We start from the raw sequence: 27,959 nt of genomic DNA on the forward strand, positions 1-27,959 counted from the left end.
CTAAACATGGGTTCCACCACTTCAAGCCTCCAATAAGCAAAGTGGTGGTATTGCACCTGTTGATGAGACTCACCTAGTACTGCCTGGTAACATTGAGGGACGGCATTTCTCCATGTGGTATGGGAGCCACACCTTGACCCCTGCTTACGTTGGTTCACACCTGGGTGGTCACCCACCATGTACTTGTGCATGGAGGTCATACCCAGGATTAATAACAGTCCCACCATCGTGAAGTTGCAAGCAGAGGATTTGGCTGTCACAGACCGTCCGGACTTCGCCGAAATTGGGTCCACTTGACTTGTGTGTCACCCGAATATCAGTTCCATCAGCGTTTTAGACTCCCAGGTAGCAAGTACAGCTTGTCTGGCATATCTGAGAGGATGTCTGTGACAACCTCAAGGACCTAATTGGTCCTACTTTAATAAAAACTTTGAAAATTATGAAAAATGAAACGTCATTCCAATCTTTTAGGCGGGAGTGCATGCGGCAGTGTGAAAACCACTTGATGCCATCCTCTAACCTAAGTGGCCATGCATGGCACCATTCCAGACTCCAGACCCTGTTGACAATGGACAGCGGTAATCGCAATGTCCGGTACGCACGGCGGTCCCTTTCTACCATCTGGTGTGCAATTGTTGAACAGTTGATGGGATGACAACCAGCGATGTCCCAGCTTATTGAATTGTAGCCAGCGTTGCTGTAGATACGATCTACGTTGCTGTAGATACGTTGCTGTAAACCTATCGCCCAATAAGATTATCCTTCCATTTTGTAGTGTCTTCTGTCCTGCTCCACTACCCATTCGACGAGCAGTCGTACCTTCTGGCAGCCACTGTTGCCAACAGCTGCGTGCTGTAGTATTGAAACGGGCAACACGTTCTGCTATACGACGAAGCGACCATCCGAAATCTCGAAGTCACTGATTTCTGATATCGGTGTCGAACGTGACGTTTCAGCATTATCTACAGTCTCCCCGCACTCTGAAGTCAGTTCCTACGAGATAGAAGCCTGCTAACTGCGTCACACGCGTTGCTTTCACCTCCACGATGTCTACATTCGTTTTTATATCAGCCAAAGATTCCTCCCAATTTGTCTCGTGTTTTAATTATTTGTATATCTTGGCCCTGCTCATCCACCTGTTGATTTGCATGCCCTTCCGATCATTCAGGGTTCTGCAGTTTCAGTGTCACCGAGTGTATAAAGCTTTTGTTAACGTTGTCATCAAGGAGTCTTTAAGGGTGAATCTCTCTCTCTCTCTCTCTCTCTCTCTCTCTCTCTCTCTCTCTCTCTAATTACCTTACGCACTCGCGCTATTTGCAGCAACCGCCAACACGGGATAAACATGACAGGTTACCGGGAGAAATGCGTTTAACCAGCTATTGGGGATGTACCAGGGCTGTAGAAAGCCATAAATTACAAAATTTAATTTGTCTGTGTAGTAATTATAGGAGTATTGTAAATAAATGAATTTGAGCTTTATATTAGGTCATGCAATGCTGATATAGTAGGACCACCCGAGAATGTTGCTATGTAGAGATGAGGTAGTACAAATTTCACTATGATAAAGCATGTTCAGGAGAGATGGGAGGATCCAAAAAAGAGTCATGCTTCCTATAAAAATATGTCATGTTTCCCATAAAAAGAAAAAAAAAAACCTCAGGTTAACCATGCAATTATTAATATTCGGTAGCGATGTTGTTGCCAGTACAGTACTTACAAGAATGGTGATGCCTCACTGACAAACCCAAAAATCTTTTTATTTTGGCAAAAAAAAAAAAAAATGAATTGATCGTAGCGTATTATTATCAGCTATATGGTGCAAGGAAGCCTGAGGCTTATGCTGCACCAGCCAAAAAAAAAAAAAAAAAGAGAGAGAAAAAGAGAAAAAATCACCAAGAAAGATCATATCCAGCTCAGGACTCTGGGTGTGCCAAGCTCATACTCAGCAGATGTGAGCCCCCGGGGTTAATATATGGCAGTGCATGACCGTTTACTTAAAATTAACAGAACAAAATGTCTTTTGTGAATGTTTTATTATGAACAGTGTCGCGAAGACCAATATTTGATATAATAGGCATCCTGGTGTGAATTCCGAGTATCTAATAGTAATCGATATACCACTTACAGAGCCGCACATTACGCAAATTATTCTTGCCTATTTTTTATAGCACACAGGTTGTGATCACATCACTTCATTCCTGTTTTTTGACTTGCCCAATGGGATAGCCACATCTCCACTATTTAGAATGGCAGATCATCGAGCAGGCCATCTCAAAGAATCATCTAAATGATTCTTTGAGATGGCAGGCTGTTGGATGACTTGAAGCTGGGCAGTGGCCACATTGGCTTAATGTGGAATTACATGACACAACGTGCTACCTCCACATTTAGCCAATGTGCCATCTCCGCCTGTCTTGGCACAACGGAAGCAGTTTCAGGTGACAGTTCCATTCAAGGAAAGCGAGACAAGGCTTTTCTTGAATGGAAAGTGCCCCAGGGCTACATCAACCAGAACAGACAGCTATCTGGCTCTAACAGCAAGATGGAACCCTATGATGTCCTGTCATGAAATGTCTTTTGAGGTTGCTGCGGCCACAGGCAAAACCGTTTTACCTGTGGGAGGTGCCAGAAACGTCTCCAACAAGAGCATCAGGGGATCATTAGCCGTAATAGGTTATGCGAGCCGCCGACCCACCAGAGTCCATTGCTAACACCATAACACAGTACTCTATGCCTAAACTGGGTGAGAGAACATCGGCACTGAACCTTGGTTGATTGGAGACGAGGCTCCTGGTCCGATGAGTCACGTTTCCAATTATTTCTAGCGGACGGGAGGGTGCGTATCTGGAGAAAATCTCACGAAGCTATGCACCCATCATGTGAAGGAACTGTTCAGGCAGATGGACGGTTGGTAATGGTCTGGGGCGTGTTCAGCTGGCACACGTTGGAACCTCTGGTACGTCTAGGCGCATCTCTGAACGGTCCAGGTTATGTGTCCATCATTGCAAACCATCTGCATCCCGTCATATTCATTTTGCATCCACAGGGAAATGAACTCTTCGCTGTGGGTGAAAGGACAATGTGACTTTGCACATTCAGGACAATGTGCCTCCCCACAGAGCTGTGGTGACTAGAACATGGTTCAAAGAGCATTCCGCAGATTTTATCACCGTTCACCGGGCATGAACATTGTAGAGTATCTTTGGGATGCTATGGAAAGGTCCGTTCGAGCTTTGGATCTTCCATCCAGGAATGTGATAGAATTATGAACAGCGGCGCAGTAAGCGTGGATGGAAATATCTGTGGAACGCTTTCATGTACTAGTTGGACTCAATGCCTCGCCGTGTGACTGCCCTTATCCAGGCGAAAGGTGGGCCTACCCGTTACTAGGTAGGTATTATATGATTTCTGTCCATTCAGTGTGCTTTTTGGGGTCCTTACAATCGAAACTCAAGGCGCGTGCTGGGTAGGCCCATCATGCGGAAAACTGAACTGACCGTAGTAAACGAAAAAAAAAAAAAAAAAAAGACTTTTTCTTTGTGGCCGAGTTAGCATTTCTCGAGGCTGGAGTTTTTTTTTTTTTTTTAAATTCATTATCCGCGGGGTAAAATGACTTTCGGATCTGATTCACTGTAGGGTTAGATCCGAAAGTCATCAGAAGAGGCTACAACAATGAATTGCTTATAGCGACAGAAGAGCTTAATCTGTCACTGAATATTGTAAGACGAATAAAGCAAAGAAGACAACCTCTCAAAAAAGAGGTCAAGGACATAATGCATGTACTGTACTTCGAAAATCATGCTATCTTTCCCCATTTTGTTTGGAGATTTTTGTAGGCATATCTCCGTTGTTCTACCGAAGACCTTTGCACAGTAGTTAACTAGATTCCATCAAATATTTGATGCCAGTGCACTTTATAGTGTTTAAATTGATTTGTTTTATAAACTTATTACGAAGAAAGCAATTTAAGAAATATTTAGTTATTAAACTTTTCTTATAAAGGAAAGGTTGTTGAACTTTTCTATTAAAAAATTATTAGGCATTTTTATTTTAAAACTTAACTTTTCTTACAAAAGAAAAGTTAATTTTTTTTTTCTTTTAATAGAAAAGTTAAGCTTTTCTTTTATAAGGAAAGTTTTTAATAACTAAATTTTCGTGTGTTTAAATTAAACAAACGAATATATAACAAATTCATTTGTTAACAAATATAACAAATTCATTTGTAACAAATGAATTTTAAACAAAGAAAGCAAATGAATTTAAACACTTAAGTTTAAACCCCTTTATATATTTGTATTTTTTAGAGAACCGAATCCGTAACACTGAACAACAAAACGAAAAGATAAAGAGAGGTAGTCCGTTAAAGTGAAGTACTACAGATGAATTTAAATCCGATTGGAAATTTTGTATCATGACCAATTTTCAAGGGAAAGAAAATTTAAATGAATAAATTTTATTTTTTGTAAATTAAAAATACAATTTAAATTCAAAATATTTTTATTAATTTTTCCTCCCGATATGACTCCAGTCGTTACTGGAGCTTCTTTGATCAACTTCTAACAATAGTTGGCTGGTATATTTTGATTCGTCTTCCATATTAGTATTTTTCATATCAGATATCATAATTATTAAATAATGATAATTTCAAGTCAGATATCGTAATTAAATCTTTCGCCATGTCCGTTATTGACAGCACTCGGACCTGATGAGGAAAAAGAAAATCTAAATTCAAATGCAGAAAATGCATCTTTAAAGACTGTTACCATTCGGATAAAATGTGAGCATTAAGGGTTGCAGCTGATAAAAAAAAAAGGAAAAAAGTTTCTATTAAAACTGATTTAGATATTAATCCACCCGTATCACGGTTACATAAGGGGCTCACATCTGGTGAGTATGGGCTTGGCACACCCAGGCTAGTTAGTTATTTGGTTTTTAGGAGCATTAGCAATATTGCTCCGGGATATGCGGTGGTCATTCCCTGACCTTTCCGCATCCTCCGTATTTGGTGGTGACGGGCTCGAACGCCGGTCTAATCAAGAAGCGTGTGCTACGCACTGCTACTCCTTCCCACCTGGCTACGGAGGCGCCCACACCCAGGCTCCTGAGCTGGATATCATCATTCTTCTCTTTCTTGGTGATTCTCTCTCTCTCAGGGTAACTCGGGAAATTTTTTTTTTTTTTTTATTTTGTCTGGTGCAGCATAAGCCTCAGGCTTCCTTGCACCATATAGCTAATAATAATAACATGTGAGACTATAAAAAAAAATTATCCCGCACAGGAAATACCGTGCAGGGCGAGGATATAGAAAAAGGAAAAGGGGGGGGGGAAGAAAGAGAGAGAGAGATGAAAAAAGTTTTTCATTCATTCCGCACGGGAGAAGGATAAGAAAGAGAAAATAAACGTGTTCGTGAGCTTAGATGTGTGTGTGTTCTGTAGTTTAGTGTTTTGTTTTGTTTTTTCCTTTTGGCTACCCGGAGGCAGCAATCCCCTGGACGACTGCTTCCAGGTACTCGTCCCTAGCTGCGGGAAGGCCTTGCCTTCCCGCAGCTAGGGACGAGTACCTTTTTTTTGCTTGATCCCTCCCTCCGGTCGTAGAAAGGAAAAGAGCGTCGGCCAGAGTGCCAGCTATAGCATGACATAGGAAAAAAAAGAGTTTTTCATTCCGCACGGGATGGACACGAAAGGGGAGAGTGCTATTGCCACTCAGGAACCGGAGACAAGTCCCAGAACCGGAGCAGAGCGCGAAGAGAGTAAAAAAAATAATAATAATATTTTTTTTTTTTTTTTTTTTTTTTAACTGGGCAGAGTGTGCCTGCAGATGGTACATAATCTAGAACCATTTAAGCGCTTGCCGTCACGTTGGCTCTAAGGAAGAGTCTTCCTTCTAGAAAAGACATCAGCAGCAAATGTTGGTAGTAGAGTAAGGCTCTCCAGGTTCAGGAGGAGTTGGTCTAGATGGTTAGGTGAGAAGTTTGGGTTTTCAGTCTTTTATTCTATTCCTGTATTCGCCGTAATGAGGGCAGTAAAACAAAATATGGTGTCAGTCCTCTGCTGCCCCACAGAAGCAGCGATCTGTGTTGAGCAACACCAGCTGATGCAGTTTTGCATTAAGTGATCCGTGTCTTGTTATTAGGTAGGTCTCCATGCTTAAGGGAAAACCATGAATTAACAAATGTTGTCATTACGAACGTGACATCCGGGAGGAATTTCTTAGTGACTTGTCCCTGGGGTGATGTGGCCCACCTGGATTGTTATATATTGATTAGTTTGTTGAAAGAGGTGTTTTTTTTTTTTTTTTTTTTTTTCCTTCTTTACGTCTTCTTCTAGAGAACTCTATATCCAAATTTTATGCCGGAATGCTTTTTCGAAGTCTCAGAGGCCGCGATATATAAGAGACAGGTCAATAATAATAATACGGTCTTTATTTGTAAGGTCAAAGATACACACAGGTACCCAGACTTCCCAATACTCTTCATGGGACTAAGCTAGGGGTTAACAAGCTGGAGAGACATCATCTCGCTGGAAATATAATATAATAAATAAATAACATACAGCAGATTGTATTTAGTTAAAAATGAAATAAAATAATAGGTCAAATTAAAATAATTTGATCAGTAACCCCAGAGTAACGTATCAACTGTGTGGTACTACACTGACAGTGGCAGAGAATGAAAAGGACCTGGGGGTAATTGTGCTGGCAGATTTGAAGTTTTCTGAGCAGTGCAGACTGTCTGCAAGAGTAGCTCATGGTGTGTTGTCAATGATATACAGGAATTTTTCTAGCAGGGATAAGGAGGTGATTATCCCCTTGTATAAGGCAATGGTCAGGCCACACCTTCAGTACTGTATACAAGTCTGGAGGCCTCATTTTATGAAGGATGTAGAGCTGCTGGAACGAGTACAGAGAAGGCCAACAAGATTAGTGAATGGAACAAAGAGTTGCTCTTACGAAGAAAGGCTTGGGTTTTGCAAATTACAGTGTCTGGAAATGCCTAGTCCCTGCAAATTACTGGGACTAGGCACCTGCGCGGTGATCTGATTGAGGTGTATAAAGCCTTGAATGGTTTGAGCATGCTCAATGCTAATGGGATTCTTCTTCTTGCTCAGAATAATCGCCTGAAAGGGCATAAATTCACATTGTGGAAAGACAGTTGTAGGATAGATGTGCGAAAGTCTGCCTTTAGCCAGTGGGTGGTTGATTGCCGGAACAACCTTCCATCTCTCGCTGCAGAAGTTGATAGTTTAAATAGATTCAATCAACGCAGAACTAGACAAACATTTCGAGCGAATGGATGGGTGAAATGCGAAGGTTTTTTTTGGCTGATGCAAGACAGCAAGCTATATAAGCTTCCTGTCTTGCATCATGTGTCTATGCTAATAAAATCAATTAAAATAACACAGGACAGTTTTCTTGAATTCAAGATTCCCTGAAATTATTGTCGAGCCGGAGAATAGACAATACTTGATTATACTATACTAAGCGAATGCAGTAATACGTATTGGGTGAAGAAGAGCAACTAGATTATTCAAGAGCAGAAACTTGGGGATAGGTGGGGGACTTCTACCACAAATGACTTTGGTTCTGCAAATCACAGCATTTGGGAACCAGGTACTTGTGAGGAGACCTGATTGAAGTCTGTGTGACTTTAGATAGATTGAGTAAAGTATAGTAGCGTAGCTACCCTTTTTCGGGCTCGGAGGCAAAGAATAGTTCGGACCCCTACTTAATTAATGAAAATTGCAAAAACAGGAGACAGCCAAAGACGCCGGGCTCAATTGCCTTGCCTGCCTACATGGTAGCTACGCCACTGGTAAAGTATGTTGTCCGATATGTTGCCTATATCGGACAACATACTTCAGGGTTATTGTTCGATATAGACAATACACGCAAGGGGACATAAATTGAAAAAAGGTTTTCTGCAGAATAGACGTGAGAAATTTTTTTTTCATCAGAGAATAATTGATTGTTGGAGCAACCTACCATCTGGTGTTGTGGAAGTAAGTAGTTTGAATAAACTTAGAGGAAATAGATTATTAGGGGGAAAGGGACAGGTGATGTGGGAAATGCGAAGTTTTTTTTTTTTTTTTTTTGGTGATGCTCTATAATATTGCTTTCTTGCATCATTTGCCACTATTACTGCTGCATTTATAATAGAATGAAAATTACCAAGCATTAATTAGTATTAGTAACGGCCGCATGGTGCAAGAAAGCCTATGGCTTATGCTGCACCAGACAAAAAAAAAAAAATAATAAATAAATAAAATAATAATAATAATAATAATAAATAAAAAAAAAAAAAAAATATATATATATATATATATAACTAAATAATAATAATAATTTATAAAAAAAAAAAAAGGAAATTAAACCTATCATCCTATGCGCTTCCCTTACCCGAAAGTACTATCCAGATGACCTTTGAATTTCCCCAAACTGTCGGCCTCTACCACCCACGAAGGCAACTTATTCCAGTAATTTATAACTCGCTGGCTAAAATAAAACTTCCTGCAGTCCAATCTAAACATTTCCCCCCCGTAACTTGAATTTATGTCCCCTAGTTCTAGCATCATTTATAATCTTTAAAATTTTGCCCTCATTCATTTTACTGATGCCTCTCAGAACCTTAAACACCTCAATCAAATCTCCTCTAAGGTGTCTAGTTTCCAAATTCTGCAACCCACATATTCGAAGTCTTTCTTCATAAGGACGCCCTTTTGCCGATCTCACCAGGCGAGTTACCCGTCTTTGCACCCTTTCAAGAAGCTCGATGTCTTTCTTTAGGTGCGGTCTCCATACTTGAACACAGTATTCCAAGTGTGGTCTAACATAAGCCTTATATAATGGGATTATCACGTCCCTATCTCTACTTGCAAAAGTTCGATAGATCATCGATAGGACACCATGGGCCTTCCTTGCAACCTGTTTACAATGCTCAGAGAATTTCATGTCTGACCGTATCGTAACACCCAAGTCCCTTTCCTCCAGTACTGGCTTTAGTTGAACTCCACCAAGTGAATAAGTTTTTTTGGGATTACTGTTTCCCAGGTGTAATACCTTACACTTTGTTGGATTAAAGCACAGCTGCCATTTTCCTGACCATTCTTGAAGTCTATCTAGGTCTCTCTGAAGAAGCTCAGCTTGACAGTGATCATTAACTACTCTACCAATTTTAACATCATCTGCAAATTTAGACATCACGCCCTCTATCCCTTCATCAATGTCGTTTATGAAAATTAAAAACAACAGTGGTCCTAATACTGATCCTTGGGGAACCCCAATTCTTACATCAATCCAACCTGAGGAATAGCCATTTATCACAACCCTCTGCCTCCTGCCCTGAAGCCATCCTTCTATCCATCAAAGGATTTTCCCAGTGATTCCAACCTGTTCCAGCTTATAAAGCAACTGCTGATGTGGGACGGAGTCAAAAGCTTTGCTGAAATCTAAATAAACAATGTCGAAATTATTCCCTAAATCCAGCTCGTGAGTGACCCTTTCGAAATAGCGAACCAGATTTGTTAAACATGATTTTCCCTTTACAAAACCATGCTGAGTATCCTTGAGAATTTCAATTCAATCCAAATGATCCTGAATTCCACCCTTGATCATTGCCTCCATGATTTTCCCTACTACTGAAGTCAGACTGACAGGTCGATAATTTCCAACTTCACTTTTAGAGCTACCCTTATGTATGGGAGATACATTTGCACTTTTCCAATCCAAGAGAATCTCCCCAGAGTCTAGTGATGCTCGCATAATTAGCCTCAATGGTTCAATGCACTCGCTTGCCGCCTCTCTTAAGATTATAGGGTATATTCCATCAACTCCAGGAGCCTGTACTGGTCTGTAGGCTCGAAAGTTTTTTCATTAAATAATCTTGCGAAATTTCAATATCATTAATTACATATTTTTTAACTTCGTTCCCACAATTTCCCATTGCCACAAAAGGGTTTTCATTTGTAAATATCGATGCAAAATAACTGTTGAGTTCATCTGCAACGGCAGCTGGTGTATTTATTACTATCCCCTTTCCCTTACGTAAAGATCCGATCTGGTTTGTCCTGCTCTTCTTGGCATTTATATATGTGAAGAATTCTTTATCCCCCCCCCCCCCTCTTTGCTCTGTTTGTTAGTGATTTCTCATAAACTGCCTTTGCCTGTTGAACCTTTTCTGTGGCTCTATTACAGATCACCTTGTAGCTGTTATAGGCTTCAGTACTTTTTATTGCTCTGTAACCTTTCCATGCCACCTTTTTCTGCTCAAATAATGTGGCAACTTCACTATTCATCCAACTTGGAACCCTTCTCGTGGAGTATTTTTTTAATGGTATATAAGCATTCAAGGCATCTGTGATTAATGTTTTAAAAGCGTACCACAGTTCAATTGTATTCATTCTAAGCGCGATATCTACCCAGTTAATAGAGGCCATGTAGTACCTTAAGGCATCGTAATTTCCTTTTCTGAAATTAAAACCCATTCCTTTGCCTTTTACTTCTGCTACCTCTCTCGTCATCATCCACCGTAGAACTCCGTGATCACTTCCTGCTACTGGTTCCTCTACTGTCAGCCCTGTTATGTCTTCTGATTCATGTGTGATGATGAGGTCTAGGATATTCTTTTCTCTAGTACTTTCCCTGACATGTTGATACAAATTACAGTCATCTAGTTGATTTAAAAATTTTGTTCCCCATGTCGAGTTTCCTTCCCATTTACTCCAATCAATTAGAGGCAAATTGAAATCACCCATAATAAGGCATTGCCGCTTACTTGCCCATTCCATTTGCATGTAGAGGCTTTTGTCATAATCTTCGCAATCACCTGGTCTGTAGATTACTTCTACTCGCATTATACCTTTGTTTCCAACTATCTCACACCATACAGACTATACTAGCATGTGAAATGTCTGAATGCGGGAAAGCTATCGTCACACTCAGGCTGCTTCTGATAAGAAGCATTACCCCACCACCCCTTCTATCTACTGTATCCTTCCTAAATACATTATACAAGCCGTACTGAAACTCATCATCCCCAATTTCCGGGTGGCACCATGTCTCTGTAAGCCCTATTATGTCCGCGTTACTTGTTTTAACCAGCAGTTCGAATTCGCTCATTTTATTGACGACACTTCTAACGTTACTGTATAAACAATTAATATTTACTGTTCTTGTATATTTAACAACCCTAACACAACCCCTGAAGTTTTTTAGGCTCTCTTCCCTGATATTAGCTACCCGCTCACGTGAAACGTCTTTGCCCCCAGAACATCTAGATAATACGTCCAGTTGGAGTAACAGATAAGAACTCTTAAGGTATGTGTAAGAGTTACTTTGACCAATATTATCAGATAAACGCGTGTCAGTATTACCCATATCCCCCCCTAACTAGCAGTTTCCCCGAACCTTTAAGGTATCCTCAATAATACTGGCAAAAACTTTTGCACCACCTTTGTTTAAGTGTATCCCGTCTCTACAAAACAAATTCCTTCTACCTACAAGTGTGGGCCATGCTGATAGAAATTTACCCCCTAAAGCCTTGCAGATTCCTTCAAGTCTTGAGTTAATCCACAAGGCTCTTAACATATAATCCCGCCTATCTTGTCTGGGCAGAATTGCAGACACATAGACATTATGGCCTAGCTCGCGACATTTCCTCAGCATGGTCCTGTATTTTTCCAACAAATCGTCAGATCGTGTACGTTTTAATATCGTTTGTCCCCACATGAATAATAATATTTTCTTTACCCCATTTAAAATCTGACAGTCTGTTGGTGACATCATCAATAGTTGCTCCCGGCAGACATACCCTGGTTCTGCTCCACCTATCTTTATTACAAAAAATATTCCCCGTTTCCCTGACAATGGAGTCTCCTAATAAAACAATGTCCTTTTTAACCAGCGTAGTTTGCACTTGGTGTTTCTGTTTTGAGGCTCGAATCGGGTGTGCATCACTTGGTAGATTGCTGGAGTTTTGAGTCACTGACGAGCTCCCAGATGCATTATTTTCGAGGGCAAGCACTCGTTTTTTCAGGGACTCAAATTGTTTCATCAGTGCACCAAATTGTAATTTAAGATCGGTGCACTCCTTACATCGATCACAAAGAAAAGAATCCCCAGGTGAGGTAGGATTGGTCACCAGGTGGACCTTGGAAAACATTCCACAGGTTCCACAACAGATTAAATCATGACTCACCCGTAAATCGCCATCTGCTATTTCCGTGTGAGTCACGATACCCTGTGACGTGTTTAAGGCAGATCTCGTAACTACCATTATAAAATTAAATAAATATCAATGAAAGTAACTTTAAAAAATTACATCTATAATATTATTAAAATCAAACAGTTACAGGAAAACCTATAACAAAATAATCCAACAATATCTAAATAAATCAAATATTTAAAAGCACTATGCAAAAGTAAACCACTTAACTCGGGAGCCCTGTCTAAGCGCGTCCGCTCACCTCGAATGCCAATGTACACTTTGATGTATGCATGTCTGTCCCGTTGACAGGACATAAATCGATTAACCAGTCTTTTTAGGTTCAATTTATCTCTAACAGATCTCTATTTGTGTGAATCATCAGAAAGTTGGAATCACATCTTGTTTCATTGCTCGCTGTATGATCTTAGACTTCCTCTTCATGCACTTCCTAGTTTTCAACCAGGACAGGAGTCGTTTCTGATTCAAAGTTCGGAATAATATCAGGTTCTTCGGGCTTTTGCTCAAGGTGTATGTCTGTGACGGCATTCAGTGTTGTCAAATCTCAACAGGATACAGCACAATGGCCCTGTGATGAATAGCTGGTTAATCTTCTTTAACAATTGCTGAATGTGTAAATTCAAAAGAAGTGTAATTGTAAATTCAAAAGAAGTGCCCCAAAGAAAATTAACTTTTTTTTTTTTTTTGTATCAGCATCACTGGCTTTTTATTTTATTTTTATTTATTTTATATTTTTATTTATTTATTATTATTTTTTAGCAGCACCACCGCCTTCTTTCTTTTTTTATTTCTTTCTTTTTATTCATTATTTTATTATTATTATTTTTTTTATCTTATTTTTATTATTATTTTTTTTATCTTATTTTTATTATTATTATTTTTATCTTATTTTTATTATATATATATATTTTTTATTTAATTTATTTCTTATTACTTTTTATTTTCCCTATCCACCATGGGGGTTTTCCCCCACTCTGGAATGGACCCCCAGAGGATCCTAGCCCACTTTCTGGCAACACCAGGTGGGTCAGAGTAGAGTCTCTCTTTTGAGACATTATGTGCTTTACATGGACTGGCCGACCTTCTCGTGGTGTGGACAAGTACCCAGAATCATCTCTCTAGGTGATTGATGTTTCTGGGTAGCAAAGCGGCCAGAACAAGAACAGCAGAACACATAATACACACAAACCTACATTATTCACATATCTGACCCTTTTATATGGTACTATTCTTCACAGAGATAAGAGGCAGAGTTGAATTTGACCGCCTAAGAAAACTGGATTGCCCTTATCAATTATATTTATTATACAGAAGCTATTTCTTGGACTGATTTATAATAGTGAAGTCACAGCATTATAGTCTAAAAAGACAGATTATGTGTGGGTGCCCTCAGGGATCGGTGATGGACAATAAGTTAAGCTTTCATCCTCATTTGATATGTCTTGCAGAGACAGGGCCGTGCAGTTTATTTTCTCAGTATGATGCAAGTCTTCGAAATGCCGCCCCTTAATGGTTCAAATTGTATTTTGATTTCGCTGCTTCTTTTAATTTTCTATCCTGGAGGAGAAGAGAATCATCTCTCCACCCTAGCAACTTTTCTGAAATTACAAAATTTTCTAAGGAAGGAAGTACAGTATTTAAAAGAAGAAGACAGACGGTTGGCCGAGATTCTGAGAGTAACAATTAGTACTGAAGTGGGAGTCGCCAGCAGATTTTTTTATTTTTATTTTCTCTTTCTTTTTTTTCTTTCTTATGTACAGCAGACTCTCGATTTACCGGGATGAGTTTAACTGGGATGCGGATTAACCGGGACACTTCAAGACTCCAAAAAAAAAAAAAAAAAAAAAAAACAGAAATCATAAAATTCAAGTAATAACTAGAATAAACAGATGTTTTGCGAGTCGTATATAAGCGATAAGCAAGGCATTATAAAGTCGTCACTTGGAGATTATTTTGCAACCCCCATTGCCTTCACACCCGACCCTCAAAAAAAACCAAACAAACAAATGTTTATTTTGTTTTTTTAGCGCATCGCTTCGATTGTTGTTTCGTCGCACTACAAAGAGAAAAATTGTTTTGTTGTTTATGTCAGGGAGGGATAACAATGTTTTTTTTTTTTTTGTTTAGAAATCGCGAAAATGATGGGTAAATGCAAACGAGTTGCGCTTTAATTAAACAAAAACTTGAAATTATTCAAAAGTTTGAAAACAGTGCATCCGTTAAATTTCTCAAGAACCATTATAATGTTGATGACCAAACCATGCGCGAAATTGTAAAAAATAAAGGGAAGCTATTAGATTTAAAATCGACATCGAAAAAAATAAAGGGAAGCATCGAATTGGACATGTGAGTAGTACGGGGTATGTTTTTTATCCATCACCATAATTTTTACGTAGGTTGCTGAATATTTTTGGATATACTGTACTAAGTCCCCGACTTACGTAACTTCGAACTAACGTTAATTTTTTTTCATTTAATTTTTTTCTTTTTTATGATTGTAAAATTTAAAACAGAATAATAAGCAATCAGTAATGAAGATCATGGCACGCACAAATCCCGCAAGCGGGATATAGAGTAACGAGCTTAAAAATAGGAATGAAGAGAAGATTCTTAAAGGGTTTTTTTTTTTTATATGACTGAAGATTTCAGTGAAGGGGACCTACATTTCACCATAATAACGTAAAATCCCACAGAATTCCAGCTGTCAGTATTATCGCAAATGCAATACGATTGAGTTTACTACCCGTTTATAATTAGATGCAGTAACAGAAAAGCCCAATAACCTGGAAAGTGTAAATCATTTTTGTTTTATGGCAGTGACCTCCAGAAATGTGCTTTAAAATGTGAGCTCGCATGGGGTGATAATAGTGAGTTTTCGCCTTAACCCTGTGAAATTGTTTACAGAAAATTTCACTTTGACCATTATCATGGTGCCAACTAAGAGAATAAGTGACAGCCATACTATAAATCTATCAAAAAAAAAAGGAAAGCGATCGATTTGGATCAGAAAATTAAAATAACAATGTTTGAAAATGGTCAAACATGAACAAGTATCGCGTGGAATTTAGATTTGTCAGTGTCAACAGTGAACACAATAATAAAGGAAAAAGACAGAATACGAGAAGTGGTGAAGCGACAAGGCTACAAAATACATATCAGTTTTTGCTGTACAGTTTCTTACTTTAATGTTTTTTTCTCTTATGTACCACTCCAGCAACTTTGCCGCTGTCCCCAGATAGTTTTTAATTGAACTAATTAAAAATATGCAGAGACACTCTACAAACAAACTTGAACAGGTGATAGATGGTACCAAAAGAAACATTTTTTTTTGTAAAGTAAACATAGGTCGTGAATGAGTCGTTATAGCAGCAGAAGCTGTTAAAGGGTTGTAAAAATCAGAATGACACATTCAATAATTTAATGCACACAAATCATTTGCTGTTGCACACAAAATAGAAAAAACAATTCATAAGAAGTTCTCGAACTGGTGACCATGATGTTCAATGCATAACTCACACTGATGCATCATTGAATGTTGTAGGCATTGGAAGTTCCTAGGATTGTCTTGTATCTCTGCACTTCCTGCAATAATCCATGCAATAAATTCCTCCACTGTGTCAACTGGCATTTCATACACAAGAGTCTTCATGTATTCCCAAAAGAAAAAGTCCAAACAAGTCAGATCAGGCGACCTTGCTGGCCAGGCTACAGGTCCACAGGTCCACCAATCCATCTGCCTGGAAAGGTTGTATGTAAGTGTGTGCATACACATCTGTCAAAATGTGGTGGTGCACCATCATGTTGGAACCACATTTGTGCTCGGACAATCAGAGGAACATCCTCCAACAACTCTGGAAGTGTTTGCTCTAGAAAACACAAATAGAGTTGTCCATCTAAACATGCAGGCAACATAGATGGTTCAACTAAAACGTTTCCCACAATGCTAGCCTATACATTGACACTAAACCTGTGTTAGTTGGTAGCCATGTTCAACCATTTTGCATGGGGATTATTCTCTGCCCACACGTGACTGTTGCAGCTGTTGAACAATCCCTCTTGGGTGAAACATGCTTCATCAGTATAAAGCACATTATTGGCAAAATCAGGCTGCAAGTTTGTTTCCTGTAAAAACCACGGGAGAACTTTACATGGTGGGCAAAGTCAGCAGATTCTAGTGCATGCACTTTCTGGCATCAGAAAGGATAGTCCAGCTTTGTGCATTACATCCCACATCAAATGATGCTGCAAACCCAGTCGGTGTGTTCATCGGCTCTTGTGCTGGTAGAAGCATTATTAGCGAAGATCTGCAAAATCTGTTACTCAAAGTGGGGTGTCCTAGCAGTGCATTGACGTCCAGTATCATGCATATTCACACTGAAAGAGCCACTATCTCACAATTTTTGGTGTATCGCAGCAAATTTTGTGTGGTGAGGCAACCTTCTGTCTGGGAAGTGTTCTTGATAAATCTTGCGAGCCTCTCTTCCATTTCCATTTGCTGCCCTGTACTGATCATAATATGACATTACATGTTTATGTTACTAGTGGCAGATATGCACCACTCAGAGGACCTCTCAATGCATGCATATGTTGATGGTAGTCGTACGTTCGAGCACTGTGTTATGGATTGTTTTTTTCTATTTTATGTGCAACAGCAAATGATTTGTATGCATTAAATTACTGAATATGTTGTTCTGATTTTTACAACCCTTTAATAGCTTCTGCTGCTATAACGACTTATTTATGACCTATGTTTACTTGGCAAAAAATGTTTCGTTTGGTACCCTCTATCACCTGCTCAAGTTTGTCGGTAGAGTTTCTCTGCACCCTGTATAACTTTTTTTCTATATATATGACTAAAATATAAAAAAAATAACTATTTTTCTTCATTCTTCTGAGGATATTATGTAGATTTTGTAATTTTGGCATATCACAGATATAGGAGCAATGTTTTATTAGTCATCCCTGAGTTACTTAAAACTAGATTTGCATAAGAATTCTTGGAACATACATCGAGGACTTGCCGTATTTTTGGATTAACTGGGAAATCGATTATCCAGGATTTTTATTTTGTCATCTATCCCAGAAAATCGAGAGTCTACTGTATGTTTTTTTTTTTTTTTTTTGTTTGTTTTTAACACCACGGAAATTTTTTTCTTTCTTTCTTTCTTCCTTCCTTCCTCTTTTTTTTTTCTCCAAATTCCTCTGGGAATCTGGAAAAAAAAGTCACCTGGGAATCTGGCTCACCTTTTGGCAACATCAGGTGGGTCAGTGTCTTGAATTGAGGCAGTACAAGCTCTCTCGGGACTGGCCCACCTTCCCCGTGGTGTGGATGAGTACCCAGAATTATCTCTCCAGGTGATTGATGCTTCTGGGTAGCCAAGAGGCTAGAACAGAGCACACGTAATACACAGAAACCTACATTACTCGCTTATCTGGCACTTTTGCAGAAGTACTGTACTTTACAGAGATACGAGGTGGAGTTGAATTGACGTTCTAGGAGTCGCCTTTACAAAAACACATGTCCACATGTATGCTCTCACTCTGCATGGTTAGCACGATGGTATCATCATCGCCATCCTCACACCGAGTGGAAAAGTGAAACTTTTCCTCACGTGAAACTTTTATGGGCTGTTTTTCACTCCTCCATGGCTGAGTTTGTCGGTCTTAGGTGTAGATAGCAAGGTTATCCCCCCCTCCCAGAATCCAGGGTTTTTCATCCAGCAAAGCAGGCAACTCAACCAGACAAGACATGCAATGTACAGAATACACATGGGTAGATGAAATAGCTTTCCAGGTGACCAGGGGCGGCTTGCTGGTAGGCACTGCGGAACTGCAGCATCCCAGCTTTTTAAATCTAAATATACAGTCAACGGGGTTATATGAAATTTTGTGAAGAACAATATAATACAATGAATATTTTTATTAACAGGTCCCGCATATAGTATACTCATCCTCTATTTCCAATAATCATTTCAATAATAAACAAATAAAAGCACGAGATTGTTTTAAACTTTGAAGTTTAGCCATAGGTGGAACTGTGTGCTGCGCAGTTCCACATTTTGGTCCCAGTGGTTGAGTCGATGCTTATTTGGCCAATATCCAATTTTAGAGGTGATAAAACGAGCAAAGGAACTATGGAGCGAGCAGTGCCGATTTGAACAGTGCACCAAATTTGAATGAAAAAGTTAATCTATTTTCAACAAATAAAAACTGAAGAATGGATTTTATTTTTAAATAAAATTTCGAGATTTCCCAAGTCTGTTAGTGGCAAGTGTCCAGTTAATGTTTTGTAGTATTTTTAACTTGCTTATTATTATTACCATCTATGTCTACATGTCTTATAACCGAGGCAATTTAATGTAACTTTAAGAAGCAGCGCCACCACTGCAGGTGACCCTAATAAATAGCTATTATTATTTTTTGTTGTATTTTCTGGCTCTTTCTTCCTTCCTTCCTGGGTGGCCACTAGCAGAGTTGCATAGAAACACTTCCAGTTGGTTGGGCAGGGTGGTCTTGACCTTCAGTGTGGTAGTCATACGCGAGATGGTGCTACTTGTTCCAATATCAATCGCAACAGTGATCGACAGCTTATTATTATTTTATATTGCCTATACTGAACTAAAAATTAATTGAGCAGCTTTCATTATTTGTTTTATTGAAAATGATATGATTTATATTTTCTTGAGCAGAATCTTCTTCAACTAAATCCGAGAGTTAATCGTTATGCAAAGTTGATTTCCAGCGAAGATACTAAAGTTAATAAAGCTCATTGGAAAAGAAACCATGATAAGAAATGTAGTGTAAGCATTACATTTTTAGTTGTTTGATTATTCTATTGTTATTATTTTAAAAAAAGATACATTATTATTATGCAATATTCATAACCTGTATTAATGCTAGAAGTGGACTTTATTATAAAATGCAATAAAATAAAAAAAATCCTCACCCATTCGTAATTTTCTTGCCAAAAGTGACCATGTAATTCGACTTTGACCTTTATCAAATCCTCCATCTCAGCTGGCTTGGTCGTTAAATTTAGTCCAGTGATCTTGAACATGTTGCCTGAAGTTAAACTTAGTATCAGCATTAATAGTGTAAAAGGATGCAAAGAAGCAATCTTACACAATATCATTTAAATAAAATAGAAAAACCTACCCATCTTATTTGTTCTTCCTCCCCTATAATAATTTATCTAACATTTCCTTTATTTTTTTCTAATTATCCACTTATACAAAGAATTCAATGTTCTAGTCATTTTGTGTTTTATAGATTATTCAAAAGCATTTGATTGTGTTCAACATGAGAAACTATGGGAAATAATGACTATTATGGGATTCCCAATTCACGTAATTTAGCTGATTAAGCTACTATATCAGGAACAGGAAGGTACTGTGAGAACCAACATGGGAAATACAAACTTTTTCAAAATTGGAAACGGTGTCAGGCAGGGCCGTATTTGTCACCTCACCTTTTTAATCTTTATGCCGAAGATGTTATGTGTGAAACTTTGGAACATTTAGAGACTGGCATCAAAATTGGAGGACTGAAGATAAACAACCTTCATTATGCAGATGATACTGTGCTAATTTGCAATTCCAAGAATCATCTTAAAGAAACTGAGGAGAGTATGTGGGGCAAGTGAGAAAAAAGGATTGTTTCTGAATGTGTGTAAAACTAAAGTTTTGGTGATAATCATGGTTCCAGAAAAGTGAAAGTTAATGGACAAGATGTAAAGGAAGTTGACGAATTTGATTACTTAGGGTCAAGAATAAATAAAAATGGTGACTGCTCAAACGATGTTAAGAGACAACAGGCAATTGCTAAAGCGTTGGTCATCCGTGGCTTTCATGGAACACATTGCTTCCAGGCTTGAAAACAATATGCTAAATGTGGTTTCACTATTGTCTTATACAGGGATGATGGCAAAATTCAGGAGCAGATTAGACGAGTGTGAGACCAAAAAAATTTCTATCCCCTCCTTTCATGGTACCAGTCAACATAACAGAATATGTAATCGATTGCTCGTCCTCAGTTATGATATAATGGTTTCAATACTTGTCATCTATTTGAGGAGGTCTGGGATCCCGTTGTGACTGGAGGAATTTATAAAGTTTCTTCAATTGAGGCTGTAGTAAGCCGATCTGAGGTGAAGGAGGTAGGGTTTTTCCATGAGTTATTCCAGATTTTTCAGCTCGCACAACATTGGCCAGTGAACATGCACTCCTACAGATACAATTACGCATATATGGATTTTGTTAAGGCTTTGGGACTGTTAAAATACCGTAATAATTATTATTTATATATAATCAGAAAAAATTAAGATTGTATCTTAAGTTACTTTGTATCTGAAAGAAAACAAACAAACAAAAAAAACATAAATTATCACTACGGTTGTGCTAATTGTTTTGGGGATTTATGGCACATAGTGCTCTGGTTAACATAGTTTATCGGTCAGTGGTAATTTTGTCATTTAAGCATTTTACATGCCCATCCTCTGCTACAATGGCAAATTGCACCAAAGTGGGAAAAACTGTTAAATGATTTGAATTATAAATTGTACCAAAAGTGCAAGAATGTTATGGATCCTGTAATCAAATTTCTGTCCATATAAATAATTTCTGACTTGCACATCGCCAGTTAGTTTTCAGATGTTCGTCCTATTTTAAAAAATATATATATTTACATATTTTTTTTTTTTTTAGTAGATTTTGTAGGAACCAAACTACCGTGTTATACATGGGTTACCTGTATTAGCAAAGTGGCGGCATTAGCAAAGGCACATGATGCAAGAAAGCAAGATTATATTGCATCAGCCAAAAAAAAAAAATCTTTTAATCTCACCCATCCATTCATTCCAAATATTTGTCTAGTTCTCCCTTTGAATCTATTAAAGCTATCAACTTCTACAATGACAGATGGAAGTTTTGTTCCAGCAATCAACCACATGTTGGCTAAAGGCAAACTTCTGCACATCTAACCTACAACTGAACTGCCTTTCCTCAATTTGAATTTATGCCCTTTCAGGTGATTATTCTGAGGAAGAATCCCATCAGCATTGAGCATGCTTAAACCATTCATTTATACACCCCAATCAGATCACCTCGCAGGTGCCTAGTCTCCAGACACTGTAATTTGTAAAACTTAAACCTTTCTTTGTAAGTGCAACCCTTTGTTCCATTCACTAACATTCTCTGCACTTGTTCCAGCAACTATACATCATTCCTAAAATGAGGCCTCCAGTCCTGTATACAGTACTCAAGGTGTGGCCTGACTATTGCCTTATACAAGGGGATAATTGCCTCCTTATCCCTGCTAAAAAAATTCATGTATATGATTGACAAGACACCATGAGCTACTCTTGCAGACTGTCTGCACTGCATAGAAAACTTCATATCTGCCTGCACACTTACCCCCAGATCCTTTTCATTCTCTACCACTGTCAATGTAGTACCACGCAGTTGATACATTACTCTGGGGTTACTGCTTCCCATATGCAGTACTTTACATTTGTCAATGTTAAACTTCAGTTGCCACCTCTCAGCCCATCTGCTCAACTTTTCTAGATCCTGTTACAACAGTGTACCGTCATTGGTGTCATTAACAACCCTGCCAACCTTCATATCATCAGCAAAACTGGACATTAAGCCTGATATACCATCATCAATATCTTTAATGAATACAGAAAACAACAATGGACCCAACACCGAACCCTGGGGGAACTCCTCTAATAATATTAGTCCACGAAGAGCAGTGTCCATTGATTACCACTCTCTGACTTCTCCCACTGAACCATCCCTTTATCAATAGCAGCAATTTGCCTCCAATACCACACTGCTCCAATATGTGCAACAATATCAAAAGCCTTTCTAAGATTGAAATATATGATATCAAAATTATACTTTGCATCTAGTTCCTTTGTGACTATTTATTATTATTAGCCATATACTAGAAGGAAGCCTGTGACTTAAGCTGCACCGGCCAAAAAAAAATTTCTAAGTAACTGTGAATTACTGTGTGTGTGTGTTCCCTGGAACAGAAATTAAGGGTTTGCTTACTTCCTTTGCTGGATAGATCCCATCCACTCCAGGTGCCTTTCTTATGTTTATCTTCAACAATTTTTTCCTCCATTTTGTTTTCAGTTATTACAAAATCATTAGCTCACTGCCAGAGTTTAATTCATCTTGGGCTTTCCCCTCCCTGAATAACTCCTCATGTATGAATGTAGATGAAGAATACTCATTTAGTTTGTTAGCTACTTGAGCAGGATCATCAACAGTTGAAACCATCGATATGAAGTGGACCAATTATAGTTTACATAAGTAAAGAACCCTTTGCTGTTTTTCTTTGCATCCTTTGCCAAAGATTTCTCGTAATCTGCCCTTGCCCACCTAACCTCCTTTGTGACTTGATTACAGACTAGCTTATATCTATCGTAGGCTTTCGTGTCACCTGTTAATTTATATGTATCCCATGCATTTTTCTTCTCTGCCACATGTCTCATTAATTCATCTGACATCCATTTAGGCCCCGGCAACCCAAAGGTCGCGGGTTCGATTCCCGCCTCGGGCTTGGATCAAAGTACTGCAAAAACCTTGGGAGGTGCAATATGGCCACAGAAGCCGATGCACCAACAACTACCAAATCAAAAAAAAAAAATCCATTTAGGCTTAACCTTGACCAATATTTCTTAGTTGGTATGAAAAGCCTAGTAGCTTGCAAGATTAATTCTTTGAAAGCCTCTCATTTTGAATTTGCTGTTGGTAACATCATCAGTTATCATTCCACTGTATAGAATTTATATACCGTCTCAGACTGCCGTAGTCATCTTTACAAAAGCAAAATCCCTTCCTTTCGCTCCTGATTGTAGTTACCTCTTTGAGTAAATTCCACTTCAGCACACTGTGATCACTGCCACCTAGTGGTTCCTTTATCTGCAGATTCTTAATGCACGAAAAGTTGCGCCGATCGGGCTAGCCAGGTGGGTAAAGTGCCTGCCTGGCAACCCAAATGTCGTGGGTTCGAATCCCGCCTCGGGCTTGAATCAAGGTACTGCAAAAACCTTGGGAGGTGCATTATGGCAACAGAAGCCGATGTGCCAACAACTACCACAAAAAAAAAAAAAAAAAAAAAAAAACCCGAAAAGTTGCAATAAACATTAATAAATATAGAATTTTATATACACTCCTGGATTCAGATAGATAATAATAAAATGTTTCACTACAATGAGACAGGTGCACTGGTTTCACTGCCCTGAAGCCTTTCTAATAAACATTAATAAATAAAATTGTATATTTATTAATGTTTATTGCAACTGGCACAATTGACTCTCATCTTAATCTCCTTCTAGGTTGCATTTTAGCCAATGTTTAGCCATTATATTTTAAAATATTACTTATTTGATCTTAACTCCATAAATCTACATCTTGCCACTTTGACTAATCTCAACTCTTATTTTAGGTTGCAATATAATGAATTGAATCCTTTTGACTTTGTTTTTAATTTTAATTTAATTCTTTTCCTTTATTTATTTATTATTTTAGGTCTGGCATCTTATGAAACAAACACTGCATCATTTAACTGCTAACCAGAGCCACTAATTATTTATTTTATTTTTTTTTGTATGCTACACAAAAATACAAAGAATCTGGATTCAATGAAAAATTTGGAAGACAATTATCTCTAACCAAATTTTGACTACCTTATTGCTGATTTAGTTATTAGCATTATCAAAGGTTCATGATGCAAGAGACCAAGCTCATATAGCATCAGCTAAAAAAAAAAAAAAACCCCTTATTTCACCCATCCACTTGCTCCAAATGTTTGTCAAGTTTTGCCTTGAATCTATTTAAGCTATCAACTTTTATGACAGATGGAAGTTTGTTCCACCAATCAACCACCCGCTGGCTAAAGGCAAACTGCCGCACATCAATCCTACAACCGCCTTTCCTCAATTTGAATTTATGCCCTCTCAGACGATTATTCTGAGCAAGAGGAAGAATCCCATCTGCACTGAGCATGCTCAACCCATTCAAGGCTTTATACACCTCAATCAGATCGCCTCGCAGGTGCCTGGTCTCCAGACACTAATTTGCAAAATTTAAACCTTTCTTCGTAAGAGCTAACAACCCTTTGTTCCATTCACTAATCTTGTTGCCCTTCTCTGTACTTGTTCCAATAGCTGTACATCCTTCTTAAAACGAGGCCTCCAGACCTGTATACAGTATGGCTCAAGGTGTGGCTTGACCTTACCTTATACAAGGGGATAATCACATCTTTATTCCTGCATATCATTGACAAGACACCATGAGCTACTCTTGCAGACCGTCTGCTCTGATCAGAAAACTTCATATCTGCCTGCACAATTACCCCCAGGTCCTTTTCATTCTCTACCACTGTCAGTGTGGTACCACATAGTTGATACATTACTCTGGGATTACTGCTTCCCATATGTAGTACTTTACATTTGTCAATGTTAAACTTCATTTGCCACCTCTCAGCCCATCTGCTCAACTTTTCTATAGATCTTGTTTCAGCAGTGTACTGTCATTAGTGTCATTAACAACCCTGCCAACCTTTGTATCGTCTGCAAACTTGGACATTAATCCTGATATATGATCGTCAATATCATTTATAAATACAGAAAACCAACACTGAACTCCAAGGGGCTCCACTAATAACATTAGTCCACGAAGTGGATTGTCCATTGATTACCACTCTCTGACTTCTCCCACGCAACCATCCCTTTATCCATAGCAATTTGCCTCCAATGCCACACTGCTCCAATTTGTGCAGCAGTCTTCCATGTGCAACAGTATCAAAGGTTTTTCTAAGATCCAAATATATGATATCAAAGTTATTCTTTGCATCCAGTTCCTTTGTGACTACATCATAGTATTCAATCAAATTAGTCAGACAAGACTTCCCCTTAACAAACCCATGCTGTGTCTGAGCTATAACTGAAGTCTTGTCTAGATGATCCTGCAATGCTTCTTTAACCAGTGCCTCCATTAATTTCCCTGTAAGGGAAGTTAAACTAACAGGTCTGTAATTATCTGTGTCTTTCTTTGATTCTCCTTTTTGGTTTGGGGTTAGATTTGCACATCTCCAGTTCATTGGTACCACCTCTGAGTCCAGGGAAGCTCTCATAATTATGGCTAAGGGTTTGCTTACTTCCTTTGCTGCCTCCTTTAATATAACGATAGATTCCATCCACTCCAGGTGCCTTTCTTGTGTTTATCTTCAACAATTTCTCCTCCCCTTTACTGTCATTTATTACAAGATTATCTAGCTTACTGCCAGAGTTGAATACACCTCTGGCATTCCCCTCCATGAATAACTCCTCTTGTGTGAATGTCGATGCAAAATATTTTCTTTAACAAAAGTAATTTAGCATTCTTCCATTCAGATCGCTCTTTATTTCAGTTTGCATTACAAGAAAAAACACGAACATCACACTTTATAATTGAAATTTTTTTTTTTTAATTTATGAAGTTTCTCATTACATATGAAAGATTTTTGTATTATATGTAGTTCTTGTCCTGTAATACATATTAAAAAAAGCATGTTGATTTGTCATAAAATTAAAAGCAAGACTTATATGCCGAGTACAAGCAACAAAGCTAAATAAATTAATTGTTATAGTAAAGCACTGTGTCACAGTCTTCAATACAATCCTTGAGTTCATAAACTGTAAAGATGCTATGACATATATTCCATGCTGTTGCTGAGAGATAAGCTTTGCTTCCTTGCTAATACAAATATCAGTATCTTTTTTTACAACTCTAGCATCAAAATTCAGATAATTTTGATATTGGAGTTTTAAGAAAGATACAGATAGACTCTGAAACATGGTTATGACTAAAAGAAGTGGGAGCTGTCATCTTCTAGAAATATCTATAAATTTAAAATATTAATATCAATATACTATTCATATTATTTAATGTAATTAGTTATTAATTAGCTATTCAGTAGGTTTTTTTTTTTTAACATTTCATTAAATATTTCCTGATAATCAATTATGATAAATTATCTTAAATGTTTTTTTGGAAATTGGTGAAATTACACTCCAGATTTGTTGCAAAAGAAACACTTCTTTTTGTCCACTAAGTTGGTAGACAACTGCACAAATAATTGTAATTATAATAACAAAAATGAGCAACGTAAATCAAACTTTCTACGCTCGTTAACACTAATCAAATCCAAATACAGTAACAGCTTTATTATCATTCGGCATGCATGTTAGTACTCTGTGGGGTTTTGATGGCTGAGTTAGTTCCATGTTCATACAGTGGTGGCACTGGGAATAATTGAGCAATTGACCACTCTGTATCTTATTACTTTGTGTTGTTGGGTTAGGATATATCATTCTCCCATCTTCTTTTTGGCCTACCTCTACTTCGTTTTCCAAAATAGGCCTCCAGTTCTTTACTCTTTTTGCCTACCTTCATTATCCATTATATTTGTGTTTTTCTAATTTTTTCCCCTATTACATATCCATTCATTGATAGGTTGTATTTTACACTGTTTCCCGAGTTCCTCACTTTCAACTATATCTTTTAGTATTTTATTAATTATTTTCTGTAGTGTTTTAATTTCTATGGTTTAATTTTTTTTTTTCCCTGTTGTAACCTCTTTCTTAGCTGCATATATTATTATAGATCTTGCTATAGTTTTATATATTTTAACTTTAACAACTCGAATGATGTTTGGATTGTTCCAAATTATATTATTTAATTCCCCACCCCGATTTTCTACTCCCTTTCAATGCTTGTGTTTCTACTTCTCCATGAGTTTATTCCTGACCTATTTACCTGTATTCCTAGGGAGTTATATTTCATTATTTGATATATCACTTTCCCTTCTAATTCTACATCTGAGTTTATATCCGAGTGGTTCTTTTTCTATTGTTAGATTTTCTCTATGTTATCTCCATATTATACTCTTTTGCTTTGTTCATTATAATTATGTAGCATCCTTTGCAAATTGTTTTCATTTTTTGCCATTAGTACTGCATCATAGCAGATTATATTTAATATTTTATTTTTAATCTAATTACTTTATTTACTTCATTAATTTATTCATCCATTATCAAGCTGAAGAAAGTCGGACTTAGTGAGTCTCCTTGTCTTATTCCTTTAATTTCTATTTCTTCTATATTTCCTTGATCTGTTTTGATTATGCACTTATTATGTCTCTCTCTCTCATATATCACTATGAGAGATATATATCCTGCCTGGCAACCCAAAGGTCGCGGGTTCAAATCGTGCCTCGGGCTTGGATCAGAGTAGAAAATGCAAATACCTTGGGAGGTGCAATATGGCCACAGAAGCCGATGCACCAACAACTAACAAAAAAAAAATATATATATGTAATGTGTAGCTCATTATGTTTGTATTAGAGTTTTAGGTGCATCAGCAACTTGGGCTATATTGTGCCATATATATAATATGTCTGTAAATTCATCTCTGGTTACTTTTATTAATTGTTTAGGAACTTTGTGCAGCTTTAAGATTTCTATTACATCTTTTAACTCTGTCAAAAGCTTTTATTAAATCTACGAAACACGTAAATTGTTCTACAATATTTTAATGATTTTTCTGTTATCTTCTTTTTCATAAATATTGCCATATGAATTATCTATTTTTCCATAATTCTTGCTGCTCCTCACTTAATTTTAAAATTTCATTTAATTTTTCTGACACAGTTGAAGCTCTATATAACGACCCCCAAGGGGAATGAGAA

The 27,959-nt window shown here is 37.8% G+C and overlaps 1 protein-coding gene across 1 annotated transcript in view; it reads left to right on the plus strand.

Annotated features, from left to right (window-relative positions):
• su(r) (dihydropyrimidine dehydrogenase su(r)) overlaps positions 1–27,959 on the plus strand; it is a 466,373-nt gene that overhangs the window by 103,433 nt on the left and 334,981 nt on the right. Inside the window, exon 5 of the mRNA XM_090382920.1 lies at positions 18,908–19,018. Within this exon, the coding sequence (XP_090239046.1) occupies positions 18,908–19,018 (111 nt within the window). The remainder of the gene's footprint in view (positions 1–18,907; positions 19,019–27,959) is intronic.

The sequence above is a fragment of the Mastigoproctus giganteus genome, chromosome 10, assembly GCF_048544385.1.
Source record: "Mastigoproctus giganteus isolate SK-2022 chromosome 10, ASM4854438v1, whole genome shotgun sequence".
Taxonomy (NCBI): Eukaryota; Metazoa; Arthropoda; class Arachnida; order Uropygi; family Thelyphonidae; genus Mastigoproctus; species Mastigoproctus giganteus.